Raw genomic sequence first — 19,906 nt, 5'->3', positions numbered from 1 at the left:
TAGTTGAGAGAGTTTATCTACTATGCCCAAGTGGGGAATAGTGTCAAAAGCTTTGGCCAGGTCAAGGTCCATGGCTTTGGTGATTGTCTCAAAGAAGTTGACCAAATTTAGCAGATATGACCTCCCCTCGATGAAGCCAAACTGCTTGGAATCAAGTGTTTGGAGGTTACCAATGTCCTTGTTGATGTGGTCCATGATAATCTCTTTCATGGCCTTGCAGATCAGGCAAGTTAGGCTGATGGGTCTATAATTTCCTGGCTCAGTGAATGCTCCACCTTTGTGTAAAGGGATGACAGTGGCTGTCCTCCACTCAGCTGGGATGAAGCAAGTACTCAGGCTTTGGATGAATAGGGTGCCTAGTGGTACTGCAAGTTTCTGCCTGAGTTCTGCCTGAGTTCACATAGGATGCAGCCTGGGATGTTATCGGGTCCCATGGAGGCAGTATTTTTTGCCTTTGAGAGAGCAGTGATGACCTGTTCCATAGATATAAGGGGAAGGGATCAGATACTGAGGATCCCCTGATTTACTGATGGGGGGACAGAGGGGTAAAGTTTTCGCTGAATCTGTCAGCCAGCACATTTGCTATATATATGGCATTTGTATATGTGGTGTCTTTGACCACCAGTTCTGAACAGATCTGGGTGCTTTCATTTGAGGTTGCGGACATATGTGAAGAAGGCCTTATGACTGTGGCCAATTTGGACTCAAAGTTTGCTTTGGAGGATTTCACTAGTGCTCTTATTTGCTTGTTCAGGCTTGGGAGACATTCCTTCCAATTGGGCACCTGCTCCTTCTTAGTCTTGGACAGCAATTTTTTCCTTTTGTTATACAGTTTATTTATTGTGGATGTCCACCAGACAGGTTTACTCTTCTTTGCAGAGGATGATTTAGTCCTGTCAGGTATGCCTGATTCCATGTATCTATATAAATGCTCGTATAGTGCTTTGATGTAGTTTTGGATATTGGTGCCAGTTCCTACAGAGAGGGAGGGGACTGTGAAGCTGTTTATACCATCCCTCAGGAGGCTGTAATCAGCTCTGGAGAAGTTTTTATGTCTGATCCTAGCTAGAGGGGGGTTGGGGGAGATGGTGACTTCGAATGTGATCGCTTTGTGGTCGGATCTTACCAGCAATGATGATACTATAGGGATGCTGCAGTGGTTACTCATGTTGGTTAATACCAAGTCCAAGATATTATCACCCCTTGTGGGGATATCGACTAGATGTTCCAAGGCATTTGCATTGACAAAATCAAGGAATCTCTGAGCATTTGTGCTCTGGGATGAGTAGTTCTTCAGTCTATGTTTGGGAAGTTAAATTCACCCAGGATCAGGGTAAAGGGTTGAATCTTGATTGATTCGAACAGGTCCAAGTAGGCGGATTGGGCATCTTGAGTCAGATTTGGGGGCCAGTAGCTAGCTATGAAATGACTAGGGGTCTTGTCAATGGTTAACTACACCCGAAGTGTCTCCTGTGCATCATACTGTTTGACCAGCCTGGTGGTGTAATGTATATTAAAACTCCACCTCCTCTGGCTTTACTGCCCACAGTTTGGGGTCTGAATGTATGATAGGATGAGTAACCTGGTAAGGCTAGGGTGCTGTCCGTAGCTTTGAACCAGGTTTCTGTGACTGCACAGATCTCAGCATTTTCCAGGGCTACAAATGCTTGCAATGAGTGCAGTTTCATGTTTAGACTCCCAGTGTTTAGCAGCATGACCTTTAGTTTGTGTTTTGTTGAAATTGTTATGTTGGTAGCTTTAACCTCATCACTTTTCCTAAAAAAGGCACTATGGGGAAGGCAAGAACCTTTGCCAGAAGCCTGAAGCCCAGGTGAGACAGATGCAGGCCATCTTTGACAAAGCATTGTGGTCTACTGATCATATCTTCCCAGGCTGTCAGGTACTGGATCCCCCTGGACGGACACCAGAAACTAAGTCAATCATTTTCTGTTTGTGCTGAGGCATCATTCTGGGTGATGGCAGAATGCTGGTTAAGGCTATGGACATACCTGCTTGGGATACATAATCAGCAAGCTCAATCATGTCTTTCTTCATATAGTCTAGAGAGGTACTTTTCAAGTCATTCACACCACAATGGACTATGACAGAGTCGTAACAGTACCTGTTGTTGAGAGACTTGAGTGCATGTGTGATAGGGCAGATGCTGGCACCTGACAAACAGCTAACTGTGACTTTCTCCTTATCCAACCTGGTGAGAGGCACATCTGTGTGTCCACAATGGAGTCTCCTATGACTAATATGTTGGGTTTATGGTGAAGCCTTAGTGGTTGTGAGGAACAGGTGCATGGACTTTGTGTGGTATGGGGTGTGGAGGGCTGTGGAGATCACGTGTGTTTTTGCCTTGGAGGTCTCCTTTGTTTGGGTATGTTTATGTGGAGGACCTCCGCATATGTAGGTGTGTGTTGTGTAGGTGTGGGTGGTGTTTGAGGTGTAGTGATTGTGTTGACAACCTTTTCAGTGCCAGATATACTGGCTTGAGAGGGAGGGAGCTTGGACTCTAGGCTCCTAATGTAATTGCATCTTTCACAAATTGTGTTCCTTGGTGGTAGTAGTAGAGGGTTGTCCATGTAAATGAGGCATTACTTCATTGATGAAGTAGCCTAAGCTATGCTGGATAGATACCAGAGCTTAGATAGCAGAGAAGAAACGAGAAGGATCACAGTCCAGGAGCCTCTAGAGAATAGTCCTAGTCCTAGCAAAGCCTGCTGTGGACCTAGAGAAGGAATCGAGTTTGCTGTGTTTGGTAAAGATGTGTACTGATAACCAGTTGCCACCTCTAGTATATTCCAGTTCACCCCTTAACAAAATATCCCAAAACTAGCCAGTCTTCTGTTAGAGTGGGCCCTAAATTTGCCAGGAAGTGTCTTGTTATGCTGAGAATAACAAAAGGCAGTAGCATGGAACAACCATTTAGATATTGTTTGACACTGCTTGCCCCTTTTTCTTAACTTCATAGGAAATAAACAGATGACCAGCAATCCTGGAAGTTTTTGTTATGTCAATGTAGTATCTGAGTTGCCTGTAGATATCCACAGTGTGAAAAATTCTCTCTTTTAGGTTTTGAAAAGAAAACCAGGAGATGAATACCCCGACTCAATGTAAACTTTGAAACCACCTTAGGTACAAAGTAATACTTTGTACACAAAGCAACCCTATCTATGTGAAAAATGAGATAGAGATGTGTCACCATATGAGCTTTTAACTCAGATACCATTCTTACAAAAGTCAGAGCAATGAATAATACTGTTTTCCAAAATAAAAATGTAAAATAAGCCTCATAAGTAGATTCAAAAGGAAATGGAGTAACTTTTTACAGGACAAAATTAACATCCCAAGGAGGAGCCACCTGCGTTATAGGTGGATGTATACGCAACACCCCTTTCTAAAGCTGTTTCACTTGGGGTAGTGAAGTAGGGTGGATCTATGGGGAGACAAGTAGATATGTCTGAAAGACGAATTTTAATAGAAGATGAAGAAAAGCCAGAGGATATTACCTCACATAAATATTGCAGAATCACAGGATTTTGAGCCTTAAAAGGGTCCTGATTCCTGCTTTGGCACCATCTTGTTTACCCATATATGATGTTTTAGTAGCAGGGTTCTTTGCCTCCTTTAATATCAATTGCATGAGCTCAGAAAAGAGGTGCCTAAAAGGTACTAAAGTTAAATCCTCCAGCAGTCAACTGAGGAAGTTGAAGGTTGAGGGTGAATCAAATAACTCCATGTCAAGTGTGATTAAGTACATTCTATAAGGAAACTGGGGGTAATTGTCTTTGGCCATTTTCAAAAGAACGGAGAACCACTGTTGCCTGGGCCAAAAAGAGGCCATCACAATTATCTTTGGGAAGTCCTTCTGCATCTTTAAAAGAACTCTGATTATCAGAGGAAAAGATAGAAAAGCATATAGGAACATTCCCATCCTTGGAAAAGAAAAGGCATTGGCTTTTAGGCCTGTGCACAAGGAGTCCTAGGGCAAAATTTCTTAGCTGGCTGTTCTGATTTCAGGCAAAGAGATCTACTTGAGGAGTTCCCCACAGATGGACAAACTCCTGCAAGACACCCAGATTTAAGTTCCATTCATAAGAATCAGCTCTGTTCCTGCTCAACTTGTCTTGACTGCAAAGGGAGTGGGACCTGGTTCCCCCATTTGTTTTTATACCACATCACTGTGGTGTAGTCAGTGATTACTAGAAGAGGGTCAGTACTGCATAGATGGTTCAGAAAACTGAAAGCATTTAATATACCCATCATTTTGTTGTGCTTTAATTTGTGATGATTACAGCAGATATCCTAGGCTTTCACCTCTTTGGATACAACGTCTAACGTATCAGTGGTTACAAACTAAACAGGGGCTGGAAGAGAAAAGGGAGAGCTGGGTTGAGAGAGACACCTCTCAACATCTGTGTGGGAGTAAAATCTCACAAGCTGCTCCTTGTAACATTGTAGGTTGTGCTGAGCAAGAAAAGCCATCATGAGAGATGTGTCCAGCAGGTATTCTAGCAGAATAGTATCAAGCATAGTAACAATAAAGCAAATAGTTACAAGAGATGAACCAGAATGCACAGCAAGAGAATATCAGACATAATAATCCAATAGTCTCTAGTGCAGTACTGTACAGCAGTATCTTTAAATTCCATTACAACAGGTAAAAAGCAAGAATGCAACATCAACAATGATCAAAAACTATAATCTACAATGCAGATATTTTATTTAGTTTCCATTTATTCAGTAACTACAACAGTGCAAAAGTATCTGAAGCAGTATTAGCAGCAGTGCAGTATTATCTTAGAAGTTGACAGTTAAGACCACTAATGTAGGAGTGACAAGGTGCAACAATGAAATATTGCTGTAACATCATGGTTAGAAATGATGTGGAAGAATATCCGTTTATCAGAGCTGCATCTTGTTGATCTAATGCCCAGTGCCATTCTCTAATATGGTGCCTGTCAACTTCAAGTTTAGGACCAAAACATCTGGTGCTCTGGGTCCATTCTTAGTCCTCTTCTTAATCTGTGGCCCTCAGCTCCTGAAATTTAAGGTGATGAGCAAAGCAAATGTTTTCTACTTTAAACAGAACTGAAGCAAACCATTTAAATACAGATGTACTATTTAGCTCTTAATCATGTCAGCCCTGATTCCGTCAGTTACAGTATCAGCATTCATTTCTGAAACTACCCTGTAAAGGCAACAGAGATCTTCCTTTCTCCATTGCTTCCTTTCCAAAGCACTAATGTACTGGATAAGCACGCACAATACATTAAGAAATCCCCAGAGTACCAAAAAAACCTAGAGGAGCACCATGGTGCCATTATACAAAGACAATATTTAAGAAAAGTAAGTAATTTTTTCTTAAATTATGTCATTGTATAATAGCAATAACCATCTCCTGGATGGGATACATTGAAGATCTACATACAGTTGCCTTTGTTTAATCGTTTGGGCTTCACCCACATGATTAAACCACACCAACCATGGGTCAGTCTCCAATATACCACACCCAGTCCTTGGTTACTGCTATAGTAATCATGTTTTTCTAGAGAAGCAAAGAGTTTTCCTTCCTTTTTTCTGTAACAGAAGACTATTCCATCCTTGTCAGCAATTGTGCTTGTATTTCTTAGTAAACAACCCTTTACAAATCTTGCAAACCAAGCTAAAAATAACAGTACACTAACATACCTAAGGTACGCAAAATGTACAGAAAAGACACCTGATGCCTACCAGAACACAAAACAGTCACTGCTTGCCAGCTAAAAGTGAAACAGGAAAATACTGACAAATGGACTTCAGACACTAAACACACACACATACACACACACACACACACACACACACACACACACACACACACACACACACACACACACACACACAAAATTAGAGGATGAAGAGGTAATTGAGTAACATTATAGTAGTATATAATCTTGGAAGCATTTGCATTTGGCAGTTTTAAGCAGATTTTTTTCAGTTGGTATAACAAATATGACGTTTTTAACTACTTTTGCAGGGGGAGCAATAATTCTCAAAGGTTTTGGGGATAGCACTGAAAATCTATGGTCACTTCAGCCAAGTTTGTTTTGCAGGATACTAAAACATAATACATTTGGACAAAGTAACATAAGGTTGTATTAGGCATACCAACTGACAGCCTATCTGCAAAACAATGGAAAAAAAAATTTAATTTCAGCAACTTATAAAGAAGAGACCAAGTATCAGATCTGTTCTCTGCTGGACAGAAAGCCGTTTGGCTTTTGTTAAGAGATGTGAGGTGTGATTGTTATAATGACCGAGAATTTTGAACTAACACATTTTATTTGACGTTATCTGTGGAAGTGAACCAGTTTTTCTGCAAGGCAGTTGCACTGAAGGGGAGGGTTCAGTTGCATAAGTAGCACCCCTTTTTCAACTGCTGCTTTACCTTCTAGGTCCAAGAAAAGAGAAATTTTCTAGGCGCACAGGCCTAATTTGTTTATTTTTGCTTTTGTCATTTCTCTGTAAAGCCGAAAGTTTAATGTTTGGTCTAGGAATATTCACCAGCACCTGAATGTTCTAGTTGCCTCAGTAGCACTGGTCGCACTCACTTAGATTTCCCTTTTTGGTGTGCAGGCTAGTTTCTGCTGTGCCCCAAACCAAACTGTGTTAGTATTTGTAGTTAAGCATAACATTAATAGGATTTAGCTACATGGTGTCTGTAAAGGTGATATCATTATTTGATATGACTGCACAGCTGAGAATAGGCTCACTTCTCAAACATTTTTCATAAAATGTATACACACACACAGACACACACATATATATATATATATATATATATATATATATATATATATATTGGTTATGCTCCTGTACCCCTACATACACCCCCAACTCCTGACTTCTCTCCCTGGTGTTACACCTTTAACTATTGTATTACTATCATGTCCTTCCGTTCTCTCTGTCTACTTACTGCTTTCCTGTCACTTTAGCCTGACTTTTCCCTACTTAGCTCTTCTATCCCCTCCTGTTCTCACTGTACTTAACTCCCCATTGCTATGAGATTTATTACAAAAATGTGTTATTTGAATATATGCCATTTTATTACTTCTATTTTTCATGATTGTAATAATTTTCACTGTTGTTTTATTATTTTCATTCGATGTAATAGTACTGCTCGATCATAGTGTTTGTATTTTTGGTGAGGCTTTATCATGGCAGACTTCTAAATGGAGGCAATATTTTGTGTAAAATGTAAGCTGAAAATGTGGTTAAGAGCAACCATAAGGTGGTCTTTATAAAAGGTTTTGGAATCAAGGCTTTAAATATACATTTGTAGGAGTAGTATTGGATGGCTTCAGTTTAGGAGGTCTTCATTTTCTGTTTTTCTTTATAATGAAAGTAAAATTGTGGTATGAATTCAGCAGGGTGAGGGGCAATTGCCTTGCTTGTTTTGATGGGGGGAAATGAAGTAATTTTTTGAGGGATACAATAAGCTCAATTTGTTGGGAGCTGCACTTGTAAGGTGCATACCTGCAAACCCAGTTAGTAATTATTAAAAAGATGGCACTTTATCACACAGACACATCTTAAAAAGAAGGCATGTGAAACAAAAAGTTCAGTTCAATTTTGGAATTCCAGAAAATTCAATGAGTTAATTAAGCTAAGGAAGGCATTCCCAGCTGTTAGTGCCTAATTAGAAGTTTGCAGAATTCAAGTTGACCTGGGGAAGGAAAAATGCCCTTTCCAAGGAGGCTGTGAATCTGTCATTTCTGGAGTAACCCAGTTTGGTGTTAGGCCCTAATAACTACTGAAATGCATTTGTTCTGAAGGATGCTTAGGTTGTTGACAGGTGAATCTAGTTCTTCAGTCTTGTAACTTTGATGTTGTAAGCTAGTCACTGGAGTGACTTTTTAGGTGACTGATTTTATTTTGTGATTTTAGGGACAATATGATTTTTTTGGGGGGTATTCTTAGGGAGTGAGATTGAAGCTAAAGAAGACAGGCTAATATTTACTTAAGCTGCTGGAATTACTTGTAATGAGCAGATGGTCAGGGGAGTATTAATTGTGACTAGATGTATATGGGAGTGACTTCCTGACCTATGATTTGAGTAGGTGAGTTTTTGTGGTAAATGTTACAAACCATGGTCTGTTACAGTTTTATTAATATCACTTTGGGGAGGTCAGACTAGATTTATTTATAGACTACCAAGAATTACTAGCAAGTTATTTAAGCAGAGCATCACATTTTTTTGTTGGACAGAGGTATGGTGCTGTATTTTAAAGCTTCTGCTTTTCATCTAAGGGTACACATACAAGTAACCAGTAGGAGGCCATGGTAATCTAAGGGTGTACATACAAGTAACCAGTAGGGGGCCATGGTAATCTTAGGGTGTACATACAAGTAACCAGTAGGGGGCCATGGTAATCTAAGGGTGTACATACAATCAACCAGTAGGGGGCCATGGTAATCTAAGGGTGTACATACAAGTAACCAGTAGGGGGCTGTGGCAATTTTTGTTTATGGTCTGGTTGTAAAATTCAGATGGACAGGAAGATTTGTACAAGAACATGGTTCCCCTCCACCTCTTTTGGCTGGTTTAGAGTTATGCATTTAAGGACAGGTAAGAAAGTAATGACACAAATCAATGGGGGTTATCTTTTAACCAGGATTCTGTAATTACAGCACTGCCATCCATGTCATTGCTGCAAGTACCTGGGGAACAGTCTATTCTGTACCATATAAATAGTCAGTTTATGATTTGCAGCCTTACCATTCTCTATGAAACTCATCCCTTAAACATACATATATATTTACAGATATTTGACATTGTAGGAAGATGCTCCCAAAGTACTGATATTGCAGCAGCAATGTATTAGTCCTGGTCTCAGAGTCTTTTTATTATTTTTTTTAGGGGGGGCAGTCACCTATGATATTTTTAGACTTTCTACGGTTTGCTTTGGTATCACAATGTGAACTAGATGTGTAAAGAGAACAAAGTATCTAAATGTGCCGCGTATATGCTGGTTTACGATTCTGTAATGGGATATGAAATTTATACTTCCTGCATTGAGTACATCTGCAGCTGACAGTAGTTCAGACAAATGCTGGTAAAAGATGTTTCAAAGTTGATCAGCTGCGTACCTGTAACAAGTTCTCTGATGTCTATATCTGAAGCCTTGCGAAGCAGCCTTACAAGTGCTGGAATGCCACCACAGTTTTTCAAGGCAATTTTGTTGTCATCATTTGGTTTTCCATAAACCAAGTTTCTTAAGGCCCCACATGCACTACGATGCACTTCTGTCATTCGATGATCTAGTAGGTCAACAAGTAACTGAATTCCACCTTGCCTCCTTATCTAAAAAAATAAAATAAAATACATATGAATTTATACGTTGCACTCTTACCAGCACTCATGCCTTAAACAAACTGCTATTAATTTTCCTGCGAGGTTAAAGTCATAAAATGGTTTCCAAAACATTTCAATACTGCAACATATAGTTACTGCTTTACACGTTTGAATTCATACTAGATACAGTCATTTGTGTGTTTTTGAAAAGATTAACCAGTATCTTTTTGATTTAAGCATTCTAAGCCTTTGTGGTATGCAACAGTTAGTAAGCATATTCAGTGAGACAGTTACCATGCATTGTCTAGCCCTTGCAGTATCAGTACAAATCAGAAGTGAGCCAAGGTAGGGAAAGAGTAAGATATGTTATGTTTGCTATGACCGTAAAGGCTCAGGAGCTGTCACACTGTCACTTGAATTTGGGTGAAAATTAGTGTAGTGTGTTGTTGTGGATTTGTGTTCAGTCCAGGTATATTGAGAAAATAGCAGTACACCAGAAGTGCAAAGCTGCAGCATTAGCAGAGGGTAAGCTTTAGACCTTACTAGTCAATATGACTGCCTTAGCTTACTATACCTGAAGCAGGAAAGAAGGACAGGGGTAAAATGTACAATGGAGAAGGAAAATTATCATTTACCCAAGGTGCATCCCACCAAGCACCATTAACTATAAGAGAGTACTGAATGTAGAAGCTGTAAAGAGGTACCACAGTAAGACAAATCACAGTCAAATGAGCTGTATATCAGTGAGGCCAAAGTAATAGTAAATTCAATTTCACCATGATATGTGTACCGTCATCCAATACTGGTACCCCTCCTGTAACCAGTCTTCACATATAAAATAAATACTCATCTCATCAATCCCATTTTTTCCCATTTTTCTACATGGGGTTGGGGTGTTGTGTCATATGTCGCCATTTCTCTTGATTCAATGCCACTCTCCTATCTTGTTCAGCAATCGTACGTGACTGTCTCAGGTCTTCTCTCAAACAATTCATCCACCTCTTTGCTGGGTGCCCTCATTTCTTTCTTGCCTTCTTCCTGTCCATCCCAAATCATCTTCACCAGACTGTCTTCTGCTTTTCTGCACACATGCCCAAACCAGTGTAATCTGCTCTCTTTGACCTTGTCTGCAACTGGTGCTACTTTGGCTTCTGCTCTTATGTCCTCATTTCTTCATCTGTCCCACTACCACTCATCTCAGGCACTTTATCTCCATATACTCTAGCTTCCTCAACTGCTCTGTCTTTACTGCCCAGGTTTCTTTATAATACACTAGTACTAGCTGCACACTGTCTTGTACACCTTACTTTTCAACTTCTTTGGTATTCTTCTATCAGACACTACCCCAATAATCTGTGCCAACTGGCTGCAACCCCTCTGATTCTAGCTTTATCCTTCTCATTCAGACTTCCTTTCTCATCAAACACCCTTCCTAGATATCTGAAGTTGTTACCCTCTTCTACTACTTTCCCTTCTGTCTCAGTTTTCGGATTCTTCTGATTTCCCCTGTTTGCTACCATTATAAATGTCTTATCTGTGCTCAAGTTTCAAGTCATATGCCTTCAGTTTTGCATTCCATTCTGCTATCCTTTTGTCGAAGTTCTTTACTCAGAATCTGCCTGCAATGTCATATTGTTGGCAAACACTAACTATATTTACCTGTCTCCTCTGATTTGTTTGCTAATGTAGTCCATCAGCATTGAACCCTGATGCACACCCTCTAGGTGAGTCCAGACATTGCTTGTACTTCAGTCATTGTTGTTGTACATACCCTGTACCAATTCTGTCAATGATTCTGGGACTTTGAACCATCACAAGACTGCACAAATCAGCTTACTTTGGATCTTGTCATATGCTTTCTCCAAGTTTAGGAATACCCAAATGGACTCTTTTTTTCAACTTTATCTTCTTCTCAACCATCTGCCTTAATGCAAACATTGGGTCAGTTGTGCTGCACCATAATCTGAATCCGAACTGCTCGTCTCCCATCTTACTTTCTAATATTCTTCACAATCATTTATAAATCACCCTCTCTGGGACTTTCATGCAGTGTGACAGGAGTTTGAAACCTCTGTACTGTACACAGTTGTGAATGTCTCCTATGTTTAATGTCCTTGTACAATGGCACTAGGGTGCTTATTCTCTAGTCATCTGGGATACACCTTTCTTCCCACACTACGAGTACCCTCAGGAGCCATTTCTCTCTTCTCTCACCCAGCATTCTTGATCATATCAGTTGTGACCTTATCTAAGCCTGCTTCTTTCCTCAGCTTCATTTTGTCAGTGTTGTTCTTACTTCTTCTAGGGTGGGCTTCACTTCTTTTTTCATTGTAGGCTGTGTCTGGGGCAGTACATCTTCTGAGGGTGTTTCTTCATTCAGCAGCTGCTGGAAGTACTTCTTCCATTTTCCTTTGATTTCGAGTGGACTTGTGGGCAGTTTGTTACTTGCATCCCTTAAGATGGGTGGTTGACTATCTTCCTTATCTTTCTGTCTTTGGCTTGCAACCTGGTAGTTTGCTTTTTGCATTTACTGAGTCAATTTCCATAAACTGGTAGAGTGCTGCTGATATCTTGTTCTTTGCTACTGCAACTCCAAGCAGTATGCCTTCCTAGCCTGGTCCATCTTTTCTAACTCCCACTTTTTCCAGCACTATTTATTCATTTTGATGCAGAGGACAGGAAGAAATGGAAACAGTTGATCTGCTGTGGCGACCCCTAACAGGAGTAGCTGAAAGAAGAAGAAGAAAATAATATACCATCATCAAAGACTGGTACGCCTCCTGTAACCACACTTCACTACATATAAAAAAAATCTCACCATGTCTATTGCTTTATCATAGGGAAAAGTTGTAAGTGGAATTCAGTTGATCTAGCTGGCTGGAAATAAAAGTTTATTAAAGTTACTGATTTTTTTATGGTATGGTGATGCACTTTATGGGGCTGTTAGGCATTTCAGATTATGTAGCTGAGCTGGTTGTTGCTTGGGCTAAATGAGGATAAATTTATATATTGAGAAGTCAGTTAATAGTGTAGAAAAGGTATACTAAAGAAGGGCAGTAAGAAAAAAATACTGATTTAATTGTGTACAGACTTAAATTGATTGAGGCTACAGGGCTATAAGCAGGACAGAGTAAGGAGAAGGCAGAGAGAGAGATTGTAGAGGAGGAAATGAGAGAGAAACATTAATCTGATTGTAGTACATGAAAGAAGACTACAGGGATAAAAGCAAGAGGGAGTTTTGATCAGGAATGAAATAGAGGTATAGTTGGGCAGTGATCTGAGTAAGCGAGGATACAGTGCAAAGCAGTATCAGAGGGATAATGACAACTGAGAATTATGCTAAATGTTATATAAAAGTAGGGAAGTGGAGAATAGAAGCAGTCATGTTTCTTTGATAGTAGTAAAGTTGTTTGGGGAGGTATAGGGAGGGGCTGTCACAAGTGATAGGTATATGTGGGAAGTATAATGGGAGAGTATGGTGGGATGGGTGGGAATTAGAGGAAGGGTAGCTTATGCCATTTATTACAGAGATCAGACCTCATACTTAGGAGTGTAGATCTGTATAGTTTTCAATACTCTGCAGTGTCAGCAAATGTTGACTTTGTCATGCTTAATCTGTCCAGAATGAGTTGAGTTATAACTGCAAGGTCAGCTAAGTAACCAGATGCGGTTTGTAAGCAACTCCACGGTCATGTAGCCTTGTGCTTACACGGTGTTAACTTCAACTTATTTTCATCATCAGGAATACTTCTGTCTGTCAAACAGGGAAAGAATGTTGAAGTGAGTTTGTTACAGTAAGCTCAGATATAATGTTATATATGCATCAATGTACAAGGACTATTAATTTTTCTGACACTGGTCAGGTGAATGGGAGCTTACTACAACTTTATATAGCACATGCTGCTGATACTGAATCTGTTCTGTTTAATAGAATTGCCAGATCAAATTCCTGCTTTTGTTTTCTTTTCCCTTTAAGCACCTACATATTAATATTAGTTTTATTCTATCAGAATATTTTCTGTTAAGGGGATCCAGTTGTCGCAAGTTATCTCTGTAAACTTCTTTGTAAATCTTTGTAAACTTGACCTGAAAGATAATGCTATGATTCTAGTTCCTCAGGGCAAAGGTACCAAATATTTAATTTTTATATAGACACAGGAAGGATTAGATCTACATCATTCATTTCCAAAATGATACTGATTTATAACAATATAAAATCCTTTAGTGTGCACGCGAGGCCTCCTATTAAGAGGAATTAATAATGGGATTTGCATTGGCTAGCCTCCCAATAGACTGCTGGACTGATTACCTAGTAAAAGCTTATGAACTTATAAACCTATATTTTTATTGTATTACTATTTACTTATAAGCATGACATAAATGGACAGCTGCACAACAACAGACATAAGCTCCATTAGAAAGCAGAGTTATATAAATTCATCTCAAGTAATCATATAGAATTGATACTCTGCACGGTACAAATCTAAAATACACACAAACATACTTTATATTTAGTAAAAACCACACAGATGTCACACCATTGAGAAGTTTAACATGCACTGTACCATATAAAAATTAAGTGCTTTTGTTCCAAAAGTAACAACTTCATTGGATACAGAATTTTAAAAAAGTGCAACCTTTTAAAAGCATGGCAGTTTGATCACATGAATTTCATTGACCATTTTTTATTGATGAAATTAAAATGGGTTTATAACATACCACACATAAAATACTATATTAAATAAAAATACCATACAATATATAATAAAATATGTAAAAAACAAACAAACAATATATATATATATATATATATATATACATATATATGTATATATATATATATATATATATATATATATATATGTGTGTGTGTGTGTGTGTGTTTTGAACTTAATAACATAATGTTATGTTGGTATGTTATAAACCCTATTTTAATTTGTTCAATAAAAAACTGGTCAATGAAATTCACTGGTAGGATGTTTTACATGTGATCAAACTACTATGCATTTAAAAGGCAGCACTTTTAAAACTTCTGTATCCAATGAAGTCCTTATTTTTGGGACCAAAGCACTTATGTTGTATCTTTTACAGTATATATTAAACATCAACAGTGCAACAGCTATGCATTTTTTTTTACAATTGATTTATTTTCCTGGTTTTTGATACCTTATATTTAGTGCACAGTAAACTCACTTTGCAAGAGTAAAATGATGTCAGTGTTATTTTTAAAATTATTATTATTATTCTATAGATATATACAATTGCAGGCAAAATGGAAAATGAATTAGAGCATTGTACATGATGTTCAGTTAGCTCTAAATACAACACAGGTACATGTTAAGAATTTGGTCACTTATGTTTTCACTCTCCAAGTATTTGCAGAAAGCAATGTAAATGCAGATTAAAAACTACAATGAATCCTGCAGTTTATTTAATGACCAAAATTTTGACTTTAAATAAAAGAAAAGTAGCAGCATAGATATCTCATGCCTAACCTGCACTAAACATAGAATCACAGTGCTCAGTAAATTAACAGAATTCTTGTTGCTTACTCTTACAAAAGTACTTGAATCAGGGTGCCAAGAGAAACTTCTCAGGATACCTGCACTTTATGGTATCAGTCAGACCAAAAGAAACTGTCATTAGCTCCCGAAAGATTAGATCTCTCAAAATAAAACAAGATATTTCAATGCTTTGCACTACCAATGAGAAAAGGGATCACCAGAACACAGTGTTGGGCTCCTTTCTTTTCACACTGTTCCTGTATACACACCCAAAAAACTTTCAGACTTGGAGCAAGGGGCTTTGATGCTCCAGTTTAAAAGCTATCTTTGAGCAATTTGACAGTTTACAAAACTGTGAAAGTGTTTTCCAAAGTGATGTATACTCATATCTGCACCACCTACAAGTTGGTGCCTTCCACCATATGCCCTAAAAGTTGGTGCCTTCCACCATACCCTTTTATGATGCTACTAAAAAGCATGCCATTTGGAGTGCATAAAAGATCTGGTAATTTAGCACATGAGAGAGGCATCACAGGGCAGGCATAAGTGACTTTTTTTAACAGTCTAGAATTATATGCACCTTGAACTCTGGTTAGCACTCACCTTCTCTCAATGCAAACAAACCAGTAACCAAAATCTGTATTATTCTTAGATACTGGGAACATATTACAGATTATTAAGCTTCTTATCAAAAAATGAAAGAGGAGCACTAGGAAAAGAACTGTTAAACCCCACACTAGAATATATCAGCTACATCACTGAAATATCTAAACAGGTTTTATTCAGCCCAGAATAAAACATGTAAATTCATTGTAGGTATCTGATAATATCAACATCACTGCATCACCCTGGCTGAGGTAGATTCACTTCTGAAAGCACTAAAAGCCAAACTCCTTATCTGCACACTGATTTACAAATCTATCAAACTAGATTCTTATGTCAAGGAACTTGAATGTGAAAGTTGTGATCCACTTTTGTCTGGATTTGGACTGTACATAGTAATGAGACAGTCCTTATCAAGTTCTTCAGTACTTTCTGTAAAAATGCTGGGTCCTCCTTGACTTGTCAGTATTCATCTACTGAACATGTCTGTGATATTATTCTGAGTTTATTTTATAGCTGCCATGCATGTCTTAATAAAGAGCACCGAGATGGGAACTGCCTGTGCACCTCTGCATTATTCTTCTAATTACAGTGATCTACTTTCATAGCTGAACTGCTCTTACTTCATAAGGACTACCAGTTGGATTGCAAAGTGCTGAAGTTGTACACAGAGCACCTCAAGGCTAGAGTTATGGCACATCACTTTGCTGCATGCCTGCTGAAATTATGGTGTTAAACAAGCGAGTGAGTTTTACATTTCTTCAGCTCAAGTAACATATCCTTTACTTGGTTTTGAACAAAGGGTTAGGCATACTACCTTTTGTTTCTTTTTGTATTATTTCATCAGTGTCAGTGTATAAATGTTTGTTGCTGGGTTGCAGGACATGATTTACTGTTACAGAGGCCTGCACTGCCCTGCTTCTGTAAGATTATTTTTACTGTATTATGAGGTAAGGTTCCTGCATTTACTATAGTAATGCCTACATATGCTCCCTAGATGAATGTGGGACTAAGCATGAATATGGCAGGGTGTGAGTGGTAAAGGGAGCTGATAACAGTGAGCTGTCATATTATTATTTGTAGAACATGTTTATAAAGTATTTTACCTTTGGTAGGCAATTATGCTAGATGAAGTATTCTATCATCAACCAAGATTTCACATTTGGATAGAGTCTAATTTTAAACAGATGCTGTGTTGTGCAGGAACAACCACAGACTGTTATTTTCTAGAGCAGAGGATTGTAGTTGTAAAGTCTTAGCCATTGACAGTTGTTAAGAGGTTAGTACTGGAGTTCTTTATTTACCACAATGTCCAACATCTTTATTCCTCTTTGTCTGTACAATACCTCAAACATGCTTCTTGGCAGCTTGGTTATTTGTGGTGGATAAGCTAACAGGAGGACACAGAGTTTTTAAGGACTATATCATCATGATTGGCACTGGATAATGTAGAATTTAGCCAAGTCTGTAGTTTGGTGCCAAGTCTGGAGCCCGAATTATCAAGCAAAGCCACCTGGTAAACCTTTCATTAACCACACCTGATCAATATATTGCTATTATTTATAAGTTAACCTTATTAAAAATCTTGCCTTTTACTAAACAATGCATTGTACTGTGAAACTACATTTCCTTCAGATGCTGCTACATGTATTACAATGTATTATACCATGACCCCCCCCAAAACGTGCACGCTGATTGGCCAGCGTGCACATTGTAAATCGAGTTATACTAATGGAAAAAGGTCCGGTCGCCCGGACTTTTTTCCATTAGTATAACTCTACTTTTAAAACACTGTCTCGCTATGTTAAATGGGTTTAACATAGCGAGACAGCTTTAAAATAAGCAACGGACATCTCCGTTGCTTATTTTAAAACTGTCTCGCTATGTTAAACCCATTTAACATAGCGAAAACAGTAAAAAAAAGCAGCAGAGATCTTGCTTTCGCCGACAGCTCTGATGTACTGCACATGAGCGCAGTACATCAGAACTGCCGCGGATGCCAGACATCTGCGGAAGGGCAGTAAACAGGCATTATACTATGCCATTATTTAAGAAAAGTAATAGTTTCTTTTCTTAAATAATGTCATGGTATAATAGCAATAACCCACTTCTGGGTGTGGGTAATGCTGTATTTACCCACGGTTGGCTTTGTTTGGTCCCGAGGGCGAAGCCCTCGGGACCAAACCACGCCAACCATGGGTAAATCCAGCATTACCCACACCCAGGCGTGGGTTATTGTTATACTAGAATCTTAGAGACGTATTTTGAATGCCAGTATCCCTCACACATCTGACATTTTCCAGCATATATGATTAAGTGGCAAGTATTTAATGAGTTAACTGTGTATGTATTCAAGCATAATATAACATCATTTTAATAAAAATATGCTGCTTTTTAAACAATGTTGCTGTAGTGCAACATTTCATAATACAACAGCATTATTTAATAAATAAATGCATTACCTTTTAAAATGCTATTGTAATATAACATTTCAATGATCTGTCACTGAATTCTGTCTGTGAATAGAAAAAAACATAAAGGAAGCTTAAATATTATGCATAACAAATACAGCTGCTGGTAACGAGCATCAACATTTGCATATTTTAATAAAATTTATTCTGTCCTCCACTCAGAGGCAGCCCCAAAAGAGTGAATGAGTTTCCTTTGTTTATCGACCTTGCTGAAACAATTTCATTGGTATGTTTGCCTTGATCTGTATTTCAGTACAGCCATCAAATTCATATGGGTAACAGATAATTTATTACATACATGCTAATTGCACTGTCCAGTTGGCAGTTATGTTTAATAAATGTTAATGACCTTTCATAATATAATAACACATTAATATATAGCAAACGTGTATTATGCTGTGAATTTACTCATGCTTGTAGTTTGATCTAGAGAATAAAGCTCAAGTATTAATTCCACAAAAGTGAGTCAATCTGCATTACAGCCTACACATGTATGATGTTTTATTGCACTTATTAAATGCAAAACATATATATTTTTAAATAATATATTTAAATTAAAAAGGATGCTTTTCAAGTATTAATTTATTTTAATAAAATTGAATTGTCCTATTGACAGTTAAGCAGGCAGTTTAAATAATAACAGAAACACCTCAGTATCTACTATTAAAACAAACTGATTAAAAGTTTTATAATTTAGGGAATACTCTGCTTATGTTATAAATAAATAAATAAACTTGTTATAGTCAGGGTCATATATAAGGACTTGGTTTTAACAACAAAGTGATATGTGGAGTATGCTAACTGTGCTCTCAAACTGACAAAAATTGTAACAGAGAAGTCTACACAAAATAAGAAAAAGTTATTCACTTACCATAGGTTCATAGGTGTTCACTAGGCTACCAATAACAAGGGCCTTTTTAAGTGTATCCACAACCAAAATCTCTGACAAGTTCTGGTACCCTTGATAAGTGTAATCAGGGGCTTGGGAGATGAAACATTTACAAGCAGAGGTCTGGGAGATGAACCATTTACAGGTTGCCTGTGTCCATTAGAGACACAGGTGCCAAACCAGGGATGAATTTCCTGTTCCCCATCCAATTATCTAAGTGACATTTGAATTGGGATAGGGAGTAGCTTTGCTTCACATGGATGGGGAGAGTCTGTTCCATAAATGGGGTAGTCTCTGGGATACATACCTGTGTTTTCAGCAGGTCCTATCTACATCACAGGCAAGGTTTAAGTTTAATAGGAATTGTTAGGCCAGGCCTAACAAAGAAATATAAATAGTACATCCATTTCCATAATGACAGATCTGTTATTTCTGATGCCATCCTTCCAAATAGAAGGGGAAAATGGATTTGTATTGGAACACAGCTTTGGATACTTACAAGCTTTGAAGTCAATGCTCAGGCTCCTCCCCTTACTCATAGTCCTCTCACAATGAGCAAGTTACCTCACACTGAGTTTGTCTGCAATATCAGACAAAGGAAGATTATACTAAAACAGTTAGAGACCTAATAGAAAGCAAAGCAGCATAAAAGAGAGGAAGTAAGAAACCAGCTGAAGTGTAGGCTTCTGATAGAACTTCTTTAAACTATAACTACTTTAGCAAGATCTCTCCAGGAATGGAAGAACAAGACTAAAAGAATGGGACAAGGAGGGAATGGAGGAGGGAGGGAGGGAATCAAAGAAGGAGAGAGGGAAAGGAGGAGTAAGGGAGGGAGGTTGAGGTAGAATGAAAGCAGACAACACAGATCTGTTGTTATGCTAAGCACATAATTTTTGTATCTGATGATGTCTCTTCCATTCATTCTTCAATGAATGGAACAGAGTCCACAGATACCATAACTATTGGTTGGTCGCATGGAAGGATATTCCTGGGCACAGACAAACCAAAAGAAGCTCTTGACCTGGATTATAGATCCAAGTTATAATAGGAAATACATGTGTGAACTCTGGACCAAGTGGTGGCAGCAAAGATGTCA

At 38.4% G+C, this 19,906-nt stretch overlaps 1 protein-coding gene across 3 annotated transcripts in view; it reads right to left on the bottom strand.

Annotated features, from left to right (window-relative positions):
• Window positions 1-19,906, bottom strand: part of CTNND2 (catenin delta 2) — a 6,416,678-nt gene that overhangs the window by 1,484,368 nt on the left and 4,912,404 nt on the right. For all 3 annotated transcript variants that reach the window (XM_044064921.1, XM_044064922.1, XM_044064923.1), the window contains one exon: window positions 9,139-9,352. In XM_044064921.1, coding sequence (XP_043920856.1) covers window positions 9,139-9,352 — 214 coding nt within the window. The remainder of the gene's footprint in view (window positions 1-9,138; window positions 9,353-19,906) is intronic.

This window comes from Protopterus annectens, chromosome 3.part0, assembly GCF_019279795.1.
Source record: "Protopterus annectens isolate FY-2018-M chromosome 3.part0, PAN1.0, whole genome shotgun sequence".
Taxonomy (NCBI): domain Eukaryota; kingdom Metazoa; phylum Chordata; order Ceratodontiformes; family Protopteridae; genus Protopterus; species Protopterus annectens.
Note: the sequence above shows the minus strand (reverse complement) of the source record. Positions and strands in the feature narration are given on the sequence as shown.